The sequence below is a fragment of the Lycium ferocissimum genome, chromosome 4 (genome assembly GCF_029784015.1).
Source record: "Lycium ferocissimum isolate CSIRO_LF1 chromosome 4, AGI_CSIRO_Lferr_CH_V1, whole genome shotgun sequence".
In the NCBI taxonomy this organism is placed as follows: Eukaryota; Viridiplantae; Streptophyta; class Magnoliopsida; order Solanales; family Solanaceae; genus Lycium; species Lycium ferocissimum.
This window is the reverse complement of record NC_081345.1, coordinates 46,510,925-46,525,626: the sequence shown is the minus strand read 5'-3', so window position 1 is coordinate 46,525,626 and position 14,702 is coordinate 46,510,925. Positions and strand designations below refer to the sequence as shown.

The following is a 14,702-nucleotide window of genomic DNA, read 5'->3' as shown; positions in this document are numbered from 1 at the left end:
AACTATGTTGGTGTGAGGTAGCAGGTACACAAAAGAATAGTCGAGGTGCGCGCGCCCAGACACCACCGTCATAAACAAAAGTCAAAAATTATTTATACTATCAATGTCGTTCATCCTTTTTTTTTGAGAAGGTAACAGTTATCAATGTCGTTCATCCTATAACATTCACTTACCTTATTTCTCAGCTTACCTATAATACTTACTAGTTACTACAGACACTTAGCACTAATTAGCTTTAACTAACCTAATCTCTTTACACCGCCATAATAAACCCTTAGCAAATTATCAAACAATTGAAATCTCGAAAAAGAACAAAAAGAAGTTCATAAAGCTGAAAGAGAATTATAGGAGGAATATCCCAAGCAAATAGATGTCTCAATTGATGCAAAAAACTCAACGGAAGAAAGACAATACTGTCACTCAATGATCAACAAATCGGAAAGGAAAAGAGAAAAACATTTTTTAGTTTCAAGTTCCAAAACTGCAAAAATCCCGAATAAACAGGAAAAAACACATTAATTTTAACCTTACAGACAATCAACTATGCCTCATTTCAGAAAATTAACCTACCGCAACCCTTCTTATTCACCTTATGCTTCAAAAAAACCTATATATGCGGAGTTTAGATAGGTTTAATGTCATTCAGCTATCAACGAATCGTAAATGAAAAGAGCATATCATGTTTTAGTTTCAAGTTTCTAAGGAACTACAACAAATCACAAATAAACAGGAAAAAGACATAACTTTAACCTAAAACACAATCAACTACGCCTCATTTCAGAAAATTGATCTAAGCCTACCACAACGAAAAGAGCATGTTATTATTTAGTTTCAAATTTCAAACAAACTGCAAAGACACGAATAAAAGCGAAAAAACACATGAATTTAACCTAACACACAATCAAATACGCCTCATCTCAGAAAACTAACCTACCGCAACCCTCCTTATTCACCTTATGCTTTGAAATTCAGTGATCAATGAATGGGAAACGAAAAGAGCATGTTATTATTTAGTTTCAAATTTCAAACAAACTGCAAAAAACGGGAATAAAAGCGAAAAAACACAAGAATTTAACCTAACACACAATCAAAAACACCTCATTTCAGAAAACTAACCTACCGCAAACACTCCTTATTCACCTTATGCTTCGAAAAAACCCATATATGTTTCGAAATACCGTCATTCAGTGATCAATGAATCGGAAACGAAAAGAGCATACTATTATTTTGTTACAAGTTTCAAACAAACTGCAAAAATCACGAATAAACAGGAAAAACACATTAATTTAACCTTCCACACAACCATCTACGCTTCATTTCAGAAAACTAACCTACCGCAACCCCACCCCCCCCCCCCCCCCGTTCACCTTATGCTTCGAAAAACCCATATATGCCTCGAAATACCGTCATTTAGTGATCAATGAATCGGAAACGAAAGGAGCATACTATTACTTAGTTCAAAGTTTCTACGAAACTGCAAAAAAACACGAATAAACAGGAAAAAACATTAATTTAACCTTACAGACAATCAAATACGCCTCATTTCAGAAAACTAACCTACCGCAAACCCTCCTTATTCACCTTATGCTTCGAAAAGCCCATATATGCTTCGAAATACCGTCATTTAGTGATCAAACGAATTGGAAACCAAAAAGAGCATATCAATTTCTTAGTTACAACTTCCAAAACTGCACAAAATCACTACTAAACAGGAAAAACCACAATTATCGCATGAAAAATCAAATAACTGCACAAAAGCACTAATAAACAGATTAAATTTGACCTTATACACAATCAACTACGCCTCATTACAAAAAAAAAATTAACCCTCCTTATTCATGTTTATTCGTGATTTTGCAGTTTTGTTTGAAAAATTAACCTCGCACAATTTCATAAAATTGATCTAAGATTATAATTACTGTCCATCAACCCTACTTATTTACCTTATGCTTCGTAAAATAAGTAGAGTTTATATGCACACATAAAATTGTGTATTTATATTAATCGCTAAAAATGAAGTTTCGACGAGGATTGTGAGGGTAAAAAGGGAAACAAAAAGAGGAGAGAATCGTACCTTTTTTTTGGAGAAGAAATACCGCGAGAGAGAGAGAGAGAGAGGGGTTGTTTTTATGTGCGCATTTTGGGAGAGTTGGGAATTTGTTGGATTGGCCACCTGGAAATTATTGCCCTAACTTTCTGCTCTCTATTATGTCACATGAATGTGAATACCATATGGGAATATGTCCAATTTTGACAGTCAATTATGCAAAAATTATTTGTCATGCTCACTCCGTATCAAATTATTGGTAGTGTCGTTACTAAAATTAGTTGTATCAAATTATTTGTCTATTTCAGAAGTTCGAGGCATAATTTTGTTATAATTTCTCCATTTTAACCTTAGGGTGTGTTTGGCATTACGAAAAATATTTGTCGGAAAATGTTTTCCTATTTTCTCTTGTTTGATTACATTTAAGATCTTGAAAAAAAAAATTCTCAACATAAAACATAATGTTTTTCATAAAAAATTGAGGGATGAATTAATAAAAACATGTCGTCTCATTTCCTCAACCCAACCTCCATACGCCCCACCACCCACCACCCCAAATCACACACCACCCTGCCACACCCCAAACCACCGCACCGCCACACTCTCATACCCCAACCCAAGTCACCCCTCCTCTTGAATTTTCTTTTTTTATATATTTTATTTTATTTTTATAAAAAATGGAAAGAAATTTCTTACCCCCACCCCCTACAATATTTTTTTCAAAAAAAAAAGTTTTAAATTTTTTTTTCTGGTTTTTTACACTACCCAGACCTCGGCAGCCTAGCCCACCTCTCCGCCCGTACTTCCCACCACCAAAAGTTGCACTCTGAATTTAAAATTTCATCGTGGTTTTGCTTTAAATATATGCAAATACTCTTACAATGACATTTTTCAACTTGCGCACCAAAGACAAAAAAATGAGTAGAAAAATCACTTATTTCTTGGAAAACATTTTCCGTTGAGAATATTTTCCATCGTACCAAACAAATAATTGAGATTTGGGAGTTATTGGAGAGTTTTTGTCCACTGGCCCGAATTGACCACCTGGAATTATTGCCCCAAGTCCTGCTCAGCTCACATGAATTGGCGAATAGCTTAAGGAAAAAGATTTAAACTTGCTTTTAAACTATGCAAATTGATTTATTTGTTTGGCCCTAATATATATTTATTTTTATTGATCAGAGGTTAATCAGTGAGAGACTGATTAGCACCAGATATACCCACATGGCTTTAGTGTTTTAGGATTACTGATGAAGGAGAAAAAAGTTAGTTTCAAAACCCACGAGTTCATTTATATATCATTTCAATAAAAAAAATAAAAAAAAAAAAGGAGAAAAAAAAAGTGTTTTTTTTTTTTTTTGTGTGGGAGGTTGCTATCCGTAAGACCCTCTAAAGCATGGGAAAAAAGGCGATGACAACCAAGTCGGCAATAGTGATGAGTCGATCGGTTGGCAACTGAATTCTATCAACATATTCTTAAAATGAAAAAAGGGCCTAAAATGTCCCTGAACTATCGTTTTTCCCTTTTTGGTACAATAATACAAAATCATTCACCTTTAGGGCCAAAAATGCCCTCGCCGTCAATCATTTGGCTCTAAAATACCCTTATTTTTAACGGCCCCCACTGAAATCAAAATTAATGAATTTATTTATTACGTAGCGCGATTCTATTGGCTAATTTTGAAATGATTCAAATTAATTAAATTTCAACCCAAACCCGAATCCATCTAAGAGTCATACCGGCCCCGCCGAAAATCCCCATTTAACTAAGAAAAACACCCCCAATTCTCATTCTGTTAATTATTTTAAATCTGATTTGGTCTTCAAAATGTTCATCATCTTTTTCGTTGAACTCAACTTCAAAATCGATCCAAGCCAGCTTAATCCAGCTTCAAAGCACTCCAAAATTAAAATACAGCTTCACAATGATGTTAAGAACAATAGTCTGAATCACCCACTTCAAAATGAGCAATAAGTCATAGATCGAAATTCGAAATCTCCATTAGAGGTTCATCCAAGCTTCAATAGTGGTCAACAGATTTTAAAACCAGATATTTTTTCTTATCAATATTCAGCTCTTTTACAATGAATTCTAAGTTTAAAGTACAACACCAGTTAGATTTAAGCTCAAAATCGCACGTTTTCTAAAATCAAATTTATCTACTTATTTGGGGGTTCAAGTATTTGGGGTTCTATTTAAAGTTGTAAGTTGTTGAATCTTTGAGTATAACCATCTTTGAGGTCGTTTTGGTTTGACCTAATTTGATTTAGCTGTTGTTTTGGTGAATAAGATGGAAGAAAAAGTTGAATGAAACCATTAAAAACTCCATTTTTGAAGTCGAAGAATTTCGTATCTCAATTAAATCGAGAACTAAAGTTTGTAGGTTTCCGTTGTTAAAATCATTTGGGAAATCATTTGTTTTACTTAGGTTTAGATGTACTTACTAATTTGGGGATGTATTAAAGGAAAATTATAATCACCATTTGAGGGTTTGAAAAAGCTTGAAGAATACCCAAATGTGTCTGTTGTGAATCCATAAGAATTGAGTGTGTTTTTCTTTGTTAAACTTAGCTTTTAGGCGGGGCGGGTATCGCTCTTAGATGAATTTGGGTTTGGGTTGAAATTTTAATTAATTAGGATCATTATAAAATTAGCAAATATAATCGCACCACGTAATAAATAAATTCATTAATAGTAATTTCAGAGGGTGCCGTTAAAAATAAGGGTATTTTAGAGCCAAAAGGTTGACGGCGGAGGCATTTTTGGCCCGAAAGGTGGATGAAGGGTATTATTGTACCAAAAATGATAGTTCAGGGGCATTTTAGGCCCTTTTCCATTCTTAAAATTTAGCCAATCTCGCCACCTCTTTAGTTGTCGCCCCCTACTTGATCCAAATATACTCTTGAACTGTGCGGAATCGTTCATTCAAGCCTCAATTTGTTTGAATATGAATAACTCCCTTCGACATTTTAAGTCATGTGTCCAAGCCATTGAGTTAAAAGCTAATTAATCTCTAATTATTTCTTGTTAGTCAATAAAAGCAAATATGTTTTAAAAGCACAAATATATATATTTCTGCTCTCTATTATGTCACATGAATGAATACCATATGGGAATATGTCCAATTTTGCGACTCAATTATGCAAAAACGATTCATCCATGTACTCCGTTAACACTCACTCCGGTCCCAAATTATTTGTCGTGGTTACTAAAATTAATTGTATCAAATCAGTTGTCTGTTTCAGAAGTTCAAGCCATAATTATTATATTTTCTCCATTTTAACCTTAGGGTGTGTTTGGTATTACGAAAAATATTTTTGGCAAATATTTTCCTATTTTCTCTTATTTTGTTGCCCTTAAAGATATTGGAAAATGTTTTCCTCGAAATAGAATAAAATATTTTCCATAAAAAATTGAAAAAAAACATTTCCGACTTAATAAAAACACGCCGTCTCATTTCTTCAACCCACCCTCTGTACGCCCCACGACCCACCACCCCGCCACACCCCATAGTGGTTTTGCTTTGAGTGTATGCAAATGCTCTTAAATCGATATTTTCCAACTTGTGCACCAAACACAAGAAAATGAGAAGGAAAATCACTTCTTTTCTGAGAATTTTTTTTTTTTTTTAAAAAAAAAATAATCCGTGGAGAACATTTTCCGTCGTACCAAACAAATAATTGAGATTTGGGAGTTATTGGAGATTTGGGTTTTGTCCGCTGGCCCGAATTGACAACCTTGAATTATTGCCCTGAGTCCTGCTCAACTCACATGAGTAGCTTAAGGAAAACATTTAAATTTGCTTTTAACTATGCAAATTGATTTATTTGTTTGGCCCTTTCATATATTTGTTTTTATTGATTAGAGGTTAATCAGTCAAGGGACTGATTAGCACCAGAAATACCCACATGGCTTAGGGGTCGTTTGATAGGGTGTATAAGAATAATACAAAATAAGATGTATTATTAATGCAGAGATTAGTTATGATGAGATTAGTTATGCCAGCATTATTTCCTATCGATTGTTTGATGTGGTATATTAAAAATAGCATGCATTACATAATTTCTAAAAAAAATTATCTTTTCAAAAATACCCTCCACATTCTTTAGCTTTGAGGGACTTTAAGGGCAATTTTGTCTTTAACCATGCTTATGCATGTATTAATAGTTTCGGTATTACTAATGCCGTGGTTTGCTATGTGTTAGTTATACATAAGATAATTCCAAATAGTTATACATAAGATAATTCCAAATAGGGTGTATAACAGTACTCGTATTAGTTATATATATGTTGAAAAAGTGTACCGAACAAGAGATTAGTAATACCAAAGCTAATATATGCATTTTTTTTTTTTTTGTAATACATCCTACCAAATAACCCCTCATAGTTAGTGCGTTAGGATTACAGGAGGAAAAAAAAAGTACTTTCTCTTCTTTTTTATTTTATTTTTTATTTTTGAGGGAGGTTGTTACCCGTAAGACCATCTAAAGCATGGGAAAAAAGGCGATGACAACCAATTTATACTTAACATGGAAAGCCTAAACGACAATGATGATGAGTCCATCAGCTGACAACTTACTTTTATCTATAAATACTTTCATCGATGAGATAATATCTAAGTGTGAAGTGATCTCGTACTAAATGAACTATTCACTTTTCATAACAAAAATGAAAGAAAGTCGACATATTCTTAAAATTTAGCCAATCTCGATCGCTACCTCTTTAGTTTTCGCCCCCTAATTGATCCAAATATACCCTTGAAGCATGCGTAATCGTTCATTCATGTCTCCATTTGCTTGAACATGAATAACTTCCTTCGGCATTTTAAGTCACGTGTCCAAGCCATCGAGTTAAAAGCTAATTAATCTCTAATTATTTCTCATTAGTCAATAAAAGCAAATACAAGCCAGAAAAGCAAATATATATATATATATATATATATATATATATATATATATATATATAATGTATAAGATAGATTGGTAAGAGCAAAGATTGATTTGGATTGAACCACTAATGGAGGGCATGGATGAACCTATTTCGCATAATTGAAAGATAAATTTGGATCCCTTCCTTTTTCTCTTTTGATTTTCTCATTTTCTCTTTCTAAAATCGTAAGAAAACTTGAACGGATTAACATATGCTACTACTGTAATTCTATAGAATGGCTATGAATCTATAATATTTTGCACACAATCTAATTTTCATATGTTACTATAGATGATCTTTTATAGTCTTTAAATATTTAAAAGCATCAAATAATTCTCAATACATGATTATAAATCTCTTATGATTTTATGTTTATAAATATGTTTAATTAGATTTATAAACATCTTTCTCAAAGAATTTCTTTAAAATAGAAGACCTAAGGGTGTGTTCGGTATGCAGGAAAACATTTTTCAATTTTTCCGTCAAATTTTTTGAAAAATATTTTCTTTAGGAAAACAATTTCTTTAAAAATAAGAAAAATGACTTCCCTAATGGAAGTTGGAAAACAAGTCTACAAGTGACATTCCATCTAATTGTTTCCTTTCCATGGTTGAACTCATCCCCCACCAATCACCCCACTGTTTAAACCCACCCCCAACCAAACCCCCACCCCACCCCGCCACCCAAATTTTCTATTTTAGATTTCTTACTTTAATTTTATAAAGTTATAAGAAATAAAAAAAAAAATTCTTACTCTCCACCCCCCCTCTCCTCCCACTGCCCCGCCCCCTTCAACCACCCTGCAGCAACCCCCCCCCCCCCCCCCCCCCCCCCAACTTTCTCGTTTATATATTTTATTTTACTTTTATAAAAAAAGAGGAATTTTTTCTTACCTCACCCCTTGAGTGGGGGGGGGGGTGGTTGGGGTGGTGGAGGGGGGTGATGGGGTGGTGTGGTGTGGAGTGGTAGTGGTACTGGGGTGGGCTGGGGTGAGTGGGTATTTTCAATGAACCAATCGAACATGAAAAAATAAATAAGACATTCACTTATTTTCAAGAACACATTTTCCTACCTAACGAACACACCCCTAATCTCTTGCTCGAAAGTAATTTCCCCATTTAAGAAAATGAAAAGTGGAAAAATTAAAGAAAACAATGAAAATAAAAGAGGGAATGAATAATAATAACTGCTAGTTGAACCAATTAGGCGCGGGGAAATAAATAACTACCCATAACGGCCAAAGCCTTTTACGTACCATATATAAATACATGTAATAATTCTCATCTTCATCTTCTTCTAAACCAATCCAAATTTTCTGAAACACTAATTCTTTGGTCCAAGAAAAGATGCAGAATCACAGAAATAAAATTGGTTCTTCTTCAACTCTCCCAAAAGATTTTTTTGGTTCTTCTAAAATTAGTCTACCATTGGGAATTTCATTTAGTCTACCATCAACATTGAAATTCGTTTCACCTATTGATTCTTATCCAAAAGTTGGCCAAACCATCATTGATCCAAACACTTATGATACTTATCTTCTCAAAATGGAAATTGGTTCTTCTTGTCGTAATGGACTATGTCGTGTTTACAAAGCTCTTTATACTAAACGTATGGAGAAGAATGGAATATTTGTCACTTTGAAGATACTCAACAAGAACCTACGTGAATTTTTCGAGCTACAACTTGAAGTTAATGCAAGTATTAGGTTTACTCCTTATAGCAAGTTAATTGGACTCATGAGAACTTTTACAACTAAGGAATATTTGTGTGTTTCATTTCCTTATATGTCACAAGGACCCCTACGTCACATTCTCTCTGCACGTCCAGAAAAAAAATTGCCAGAGGATTTCATTGCTATTGTACTTAAAGAAGTACTTGTTGGTCTACGTGACGAACTTCATGTTGATTCTAATAATCCAAAGGTTCATAAGACTTTAAATGCTGGAGATATCTTTATTCACATTGATCATGCTACTAAGGAAAGGTTGATTAAATTAGCATTTGAAGCATCAGTTTATGATCCATTTTATAATGTTGGAGAAACTAGTAGTTCGTCGTCTACGTTTTTGGATGTGAAGAGTATTTCTAAATGGGGTGCTGCACCTGAGGTATATGTGGGAGAAAATGCAACACCAAAATCTGATATTTGGTTATTGGGAATAACAGCATTGGAATTAGCCTATGGAGATGATTTACGTGTGAGAAGTCGTGAGGACTTGGAATATATAATCGAAAAGATAAGGTTTAAAAAGAGATTGCCAAGATCACTCGAAAAGCTGCTGATCATCAAGAAGAAAGGGAAAATCAAGAAAGTAGTGTTGAATACGTTTAAAAGAAATAAAAGGGTGTTTTCGAAGGATTTTGAGAAGATGGTTCTTGCTTGTCTTTGTGAGAATCCAGAAGAGAGACCAACTGCACATCAGCTTTCGAGTACTCCATTTTTCACTACTGATTTTGATAGGTTTGAGCAATTTTTGTTGAATGGTTAGGAATAATTGAAGAATATCTTGAGCAGTGGAAGAACAAAAAATGAATTAGACATTTACATTCATATGTTGGTATTAGGAAGTCCAAAAATTTAGGTATATTCAGTAGATTTTGGGATTAAACATTGATGTATAGTACTACTGCTACTCCTTTTAGGTATGAAATGCTTTGTTTTTTGAGTTTGGGATGATATGGTTTAGTATATGCTACAAGAAATTGAATTTCTGCTGGATTTGTCATCTGTTTATTTTTCATCTGTTTAGTTTTTCTTTTGCTAGTGGTTTTATTTGGATTATACGTTTGGATGAAGAATTTCTTGAGCTGTGGAAGATCAAAAAAAGAATTATTGATGTAGAATTAGACATTTACTTTCATGAGCTTGTATTAGTTAGAACTGAAATTGAGGTAGATGGTATATTCAGCAGATTTGTGGGATCAACATATGATATATAGTAGTACTGTTTTGTTTAGGCATGAAATGCTCTGGTTTAGTATACACATAAAAATGAAATATTGCTGATTGTCATCTATTTCTTCTTCTGCTAGTGAATTTATTTGGATGAGTCCTATGAAGTTGGTCATTTTTTTGGATAATGCATTTGTCTATGTAGTATATTCGTTTTGTATGCCAAATGAACTCTGGTTCTCCAAAGTTGAGTTTTTTCAATAGTAAGCTTAAACCAACAATTTTTGTTTTCCAATTGTTTCTGGCATCTGGTGGCAGTGACCTGTATATGTTATACATAATAAAGCACAGTTAGAACAAAAGGAGGCTGTATCATTTCGAAAGCCTCGAGTACTAAGAGTGGACATTCACATTCTTTGGACAAAAATGGCAGTTAGCTTATCGAAAATAAAGGACTTAGTCCTGCTACATACGTCCAATCTATACAGCTGAACCTAACATCAACATACATTAGGATATGAAAATGAGTACTTTTAACACCTTTGTGTGTATTAAAGAAGGCATCTGCAAAATATGTAGTCTATGACACCTCAGGGCTTGTTTGGGTAAATCTCCAGGGTCATAGATCACCATGTGATATCTGCCACTTTGGCTCCCCTCACTAAAACAAGAAAATGGCTAAAATATGTAACTTTGTTGTTACTCACAGTAGCTGAGACTCTGAAAAACCATTATGCAATTTTAGTGCATCATTCCAGAAAGGACTGCAATGCAGCGTGTCGAGCAGCATAGACTGCTGAGGTAGCAATCAATAATGGACAGTAGATATTAGTAGTAGCATAATTCATCAACCCCAATTCAGCCAGGAAATAAACCATGTTTCGCATCTGTTTAAAAAACAAATATCTTTGGTCAATTTCATCGTCAAATTGGTAATCTTTGAGGTTTAGTACCAAAAACATAATTGCAACAACTCAAGTCAGTGACATTCACTTGTGCATCAGAAACATCAGCTTTGATGAAGCGCACATAAGCCGTTGGAACTGTTAAGTACCATTCCAATTGGCCAAGAATTATTTTCTCCATTCCCATAACCTGCTTATGAGTGTAAGCTCTGTCTGAGATGCAAACACAGAGTCTTTTCACCTGAAAAGTACATCAAAATTTGGTTGTTAGCAACTTAAGTTTTATGCATAATTGGACTCAGTGATTGATTGAGAATGTGTACCTCAGGTGCACAAATTTCTTCATATGTGAAGGCAAAGAACATGGTAGTTATGCCTATTAACTGCAATTTCCCTCCTTGATGTAGTTGTCACTGCAAGGTAACGATTGACGATATTGATGGTGAGGTAAAGAGTCCCTTGATTTAGCTCAAAATTTTGATGTACTTCAATCGACCAGTCAATCAGAAAATCAGAAGAGCTCTCATCCTTTCATTTATTTCCGGCTGTGAATCCATGTAGTCATGAATTCTGCTCTCATTCTAAGTAACAGAGAAAAATAATAAGCATAGTTAGTTATTAAGGTTTGTGAACAAGAAAAAACAAAAAGTAAATTTAAAAGAGTTAGGTACCTCAGCTATCTTATAAAAACTGTAGATATCCTCAACATATTCCAGCACTGATAACTCATTATTCACATTAGCAGCATCAATGTCCACAATCTGGCATTCAAGATTAATCATTTGATAACCATTGTCTTAGAACTCCACCATTATATTAATGACAAGGAAATCCTCCCACCTGATACCTAAGGCCCTCCAAATGAACTCCATGTATATCCTCTTAGCCAAATAAAAGTATATATGGATCATAGTTTCTCTTTGTGGATTTTTGCAGCAACTACAACTAGACCCTACCTTAACGTGATTCTCTTTTATTTGTCCAGTAAACCATACTGCATGAACAGATATTGGAAATTATTTTCTGAAGATATCCTAATAAACTTGCACAAACTAAAACTGGAATATATGTAAATTTTATACAAGACATAAGAATATCTGTTATATAGGGCATTTGCACTAATTGCCTTGTTATTATTTTTTTTGTTTGTGTGCAGTTGGCATCCTTTAATATTAGGAGGGTTAATGTTTTATTTTGGGCCGGTTTTTGGTTAAAATTAAAATCAAACTAATTTAGTCAGTTTTTTAATTATTAAAATCTAACCAAACCAAATATAATTCACATCTATGGTTCGGTTGTTGTCGGTTTGGTTTTTTTTTTCTTTGGTTTTTTAAAAACCTAATGTTTTCTATTTCATTTTTTTTCTACAATTTAAAAAGAATTTTTCATCATTTTCCAACTTATAATCCGTTATTTACCTTTTGATATAGTGACTCTAATTTGCTTGGATTATGGAGAAAATATCTTACGATCTATAAGCTTTAATCAAGTGAATAACGTTTATAACAAATACAAAAAAATATAGGGAAATTTTAAAAAATATACAACCTAACATAGAATATTACACCACGGAACCCAATATATAATATTAGTACAACATTATACAGGGGGGAAAGCATTATACATAATGTATCAATCTTGTATAAAAGTGTATAGAAGGTGTTTATACGCAGCTATGCTCTAAACCTGTAACAAACTCAAAATATGGGCCTCGCGGCGTAAATTTTTGAGATAGATAAATTCTTACAACTTTATAAATTTGGCTATTTTTTAAAGGGAAAATGACCTAATAATACCAGTTAAGACTCTTAATTACAAAACATAAGAATATTTTTCCTTATTTACAAAATATAACAATTTAATTACAAAATATACCAAATTTAAAAAAATTAAAAGCCCACCATTCCTCCTTTTCCTTGTTCTCTATTTCAATATAGATCTGGGAACAGATCTGCCCCACCCTTCCCTTCCCTTCTTTCCGTTCTCTGACTCCATCGATGTAGCGAATTTGAATTGCAGCAAGCCATTTTTGTTGTTTGTCCCATTTCTTTTCTTTGTCATCCCTTTCCCTTTTCCAACAAATCTCTCAGAATCATAAATTCAAACAAAAAGGAAAAAAACGAATCTCAGTATCTCACAACTGCCAGCACTACCATTGCATTAACCACAACTCAACCCTTCATATACATACAACCCATAAACATATGACATGTTTAAATTTTATTTTCTACATGCTAAGTACATAAACAATATTAAATTTGCGTTAACATTGTATAAAAGTTGTATCCAATGTTATTGCATTTAAATTTTCAAAAAGCTAACATAAACTTTGTATTGTATAAAATTTATACAGTTATATACATATTGCATACCGTTTTTATACAGTCATATACGAAAAATGTGAGAATTCTAATCCTTGTGCGAGATATACATATTTCATACACAAAATTTTAAGCCTTGAGCCAGATACACATATTTCATATAGTTTCCATACACAAAATTTTGAACGAAATTTTTAAGCTTTGAGCGAGATATACACATTTCATACAGTTTTCATACATAAAATTTTAAGCCTTGAGCGAAAATTTTCGTATATGTTTTGTAAGAAATTTACTGTTATGTTTTGTAAACTAAAAAGTATCATCATATTTTGTAAATATACCCTATTCTTATGTATATATATGTCATTCTCCCTTTTTTAAAATAGGCGCCTAAATACGGTTATACTTTGACACTTCACCCTTTTACAAATCACAAGATAGAGCCCACTGGAAGCCCAACTAAGTTACGATCCGGCAGGTCCGAGATTATGGGGTCATTTGCACGATTGTCCTTCAAAGGCACTGGTCTTTAATTTTTGTCCCTCAAATTAGTGATTTTTATTTTTTGTCCTTCGCCTAATACCATGAAGTTTGAGGTTCAAATCCCCGCTCAATCAAAAAAAATCGCCAGATAGAGTTTCGTAGCAAAGTTAAGCCTCAGGCAGAGTTTTGAATGCAAAACTTTACCTCAAGAAGAGTTTTGTCAGGCGGAGTTTGAAACTCTGCCTTAATGCAGAGCTTTGCATGAACTCTGCCTGAGGTAGAGTTTTGCATGTAGACTGTAAAACTTTGCCTTGTGATTTTTTTTTTAACAGAGCTGAAATTTGAACTCAGAATCTTAGGATACTAGACGAAGGATAAAAATTAAAGATCACCCATTTGAGGACAAAAATTAAAGACTAGTGCCTTAGAAGGGAAATCCACACAAAAAACGGTGATTTATGTTGTGGGCTCATTTGCACTTCCCCCCCTATTTTGTGCTTGTTTTTAATTTTGCCCCCCACAAACAATATTTTTGCGGACATAAATTTTACCTGTTTGGATGTGAGAATTATGTTTTTTTTTTCAGAATTTTTCTCACTTTATTTGAAAATTATCATTCGGCTATGAAAATGAAATTTAAAAAATATCTAAAATTTTATTTTCACTTTCGTTACATTCAAACAACCAAATACCTTTTTACAGAAACTATAACAAACATAACTTCATTTTCAACTGCAACTTCAAAATTCCAAATAAAGTAAAAGATATTTGGTTTTTATACTTAGCTGCCATTTGGCCATGAGAATTTTTCAAAAAAAAAAAAAATAACTTTAATTGAAAATTAGAGTTTGACCATGAAAATTTCAAATACAACTTCAAGTTATATTTAGAATTTGACACTTAACTCCTATTTTCTTAACTCCTATTTTCACTTTTTTCTATTTCGTTTTTTTCACTTTCAGTAAATTCAAACAACTAAATACTTTTTATAAAAACTATAACCAAACACAACTACATCTTCAACTCCAACTTCAAAAATTTCAGAAAAGTACTCCCTCCGTCCCACTTGTGTCTTACTTTCCTTTTTGGTCTGTAAAAAAAGAGTGTATTTTTCTATATTTAG

At 33.2% G+C, this 14,702-nt stretch overlaps 1 protein-coding gene and 1 pseudogene across 1 annotated transcript; one reads left to right on the top strand and one right to left on the bottom strand.

The window, feature by feature from the left end:
* Positions 1-8,323: 8,323 nt before the first annotated feature.
* LOC132054114 (serine/threonine-protein kinase BLUS1-like) lies at positions 8,324-9,466 on the top strand. The gene has a single exon (XM_059446175.1). The coding sequence runs from the start codon at positions 8,324-8,326 to the stop codon at positions 9,464-9,466; it is 1,143 nt and encodes a 380-aa protein (XP_059302158.1).
* A 521-nt stretch (positions 9,467-9,987) lies between these two features.
* Positions 9,988-13,870, bottom strand: LOC132054113 (G2/mitotic-specific cyclin S13-7-like; annotated as a pseudogene).
* Positions 13,871-14,702: the final 832 nt, after the last annotated feature.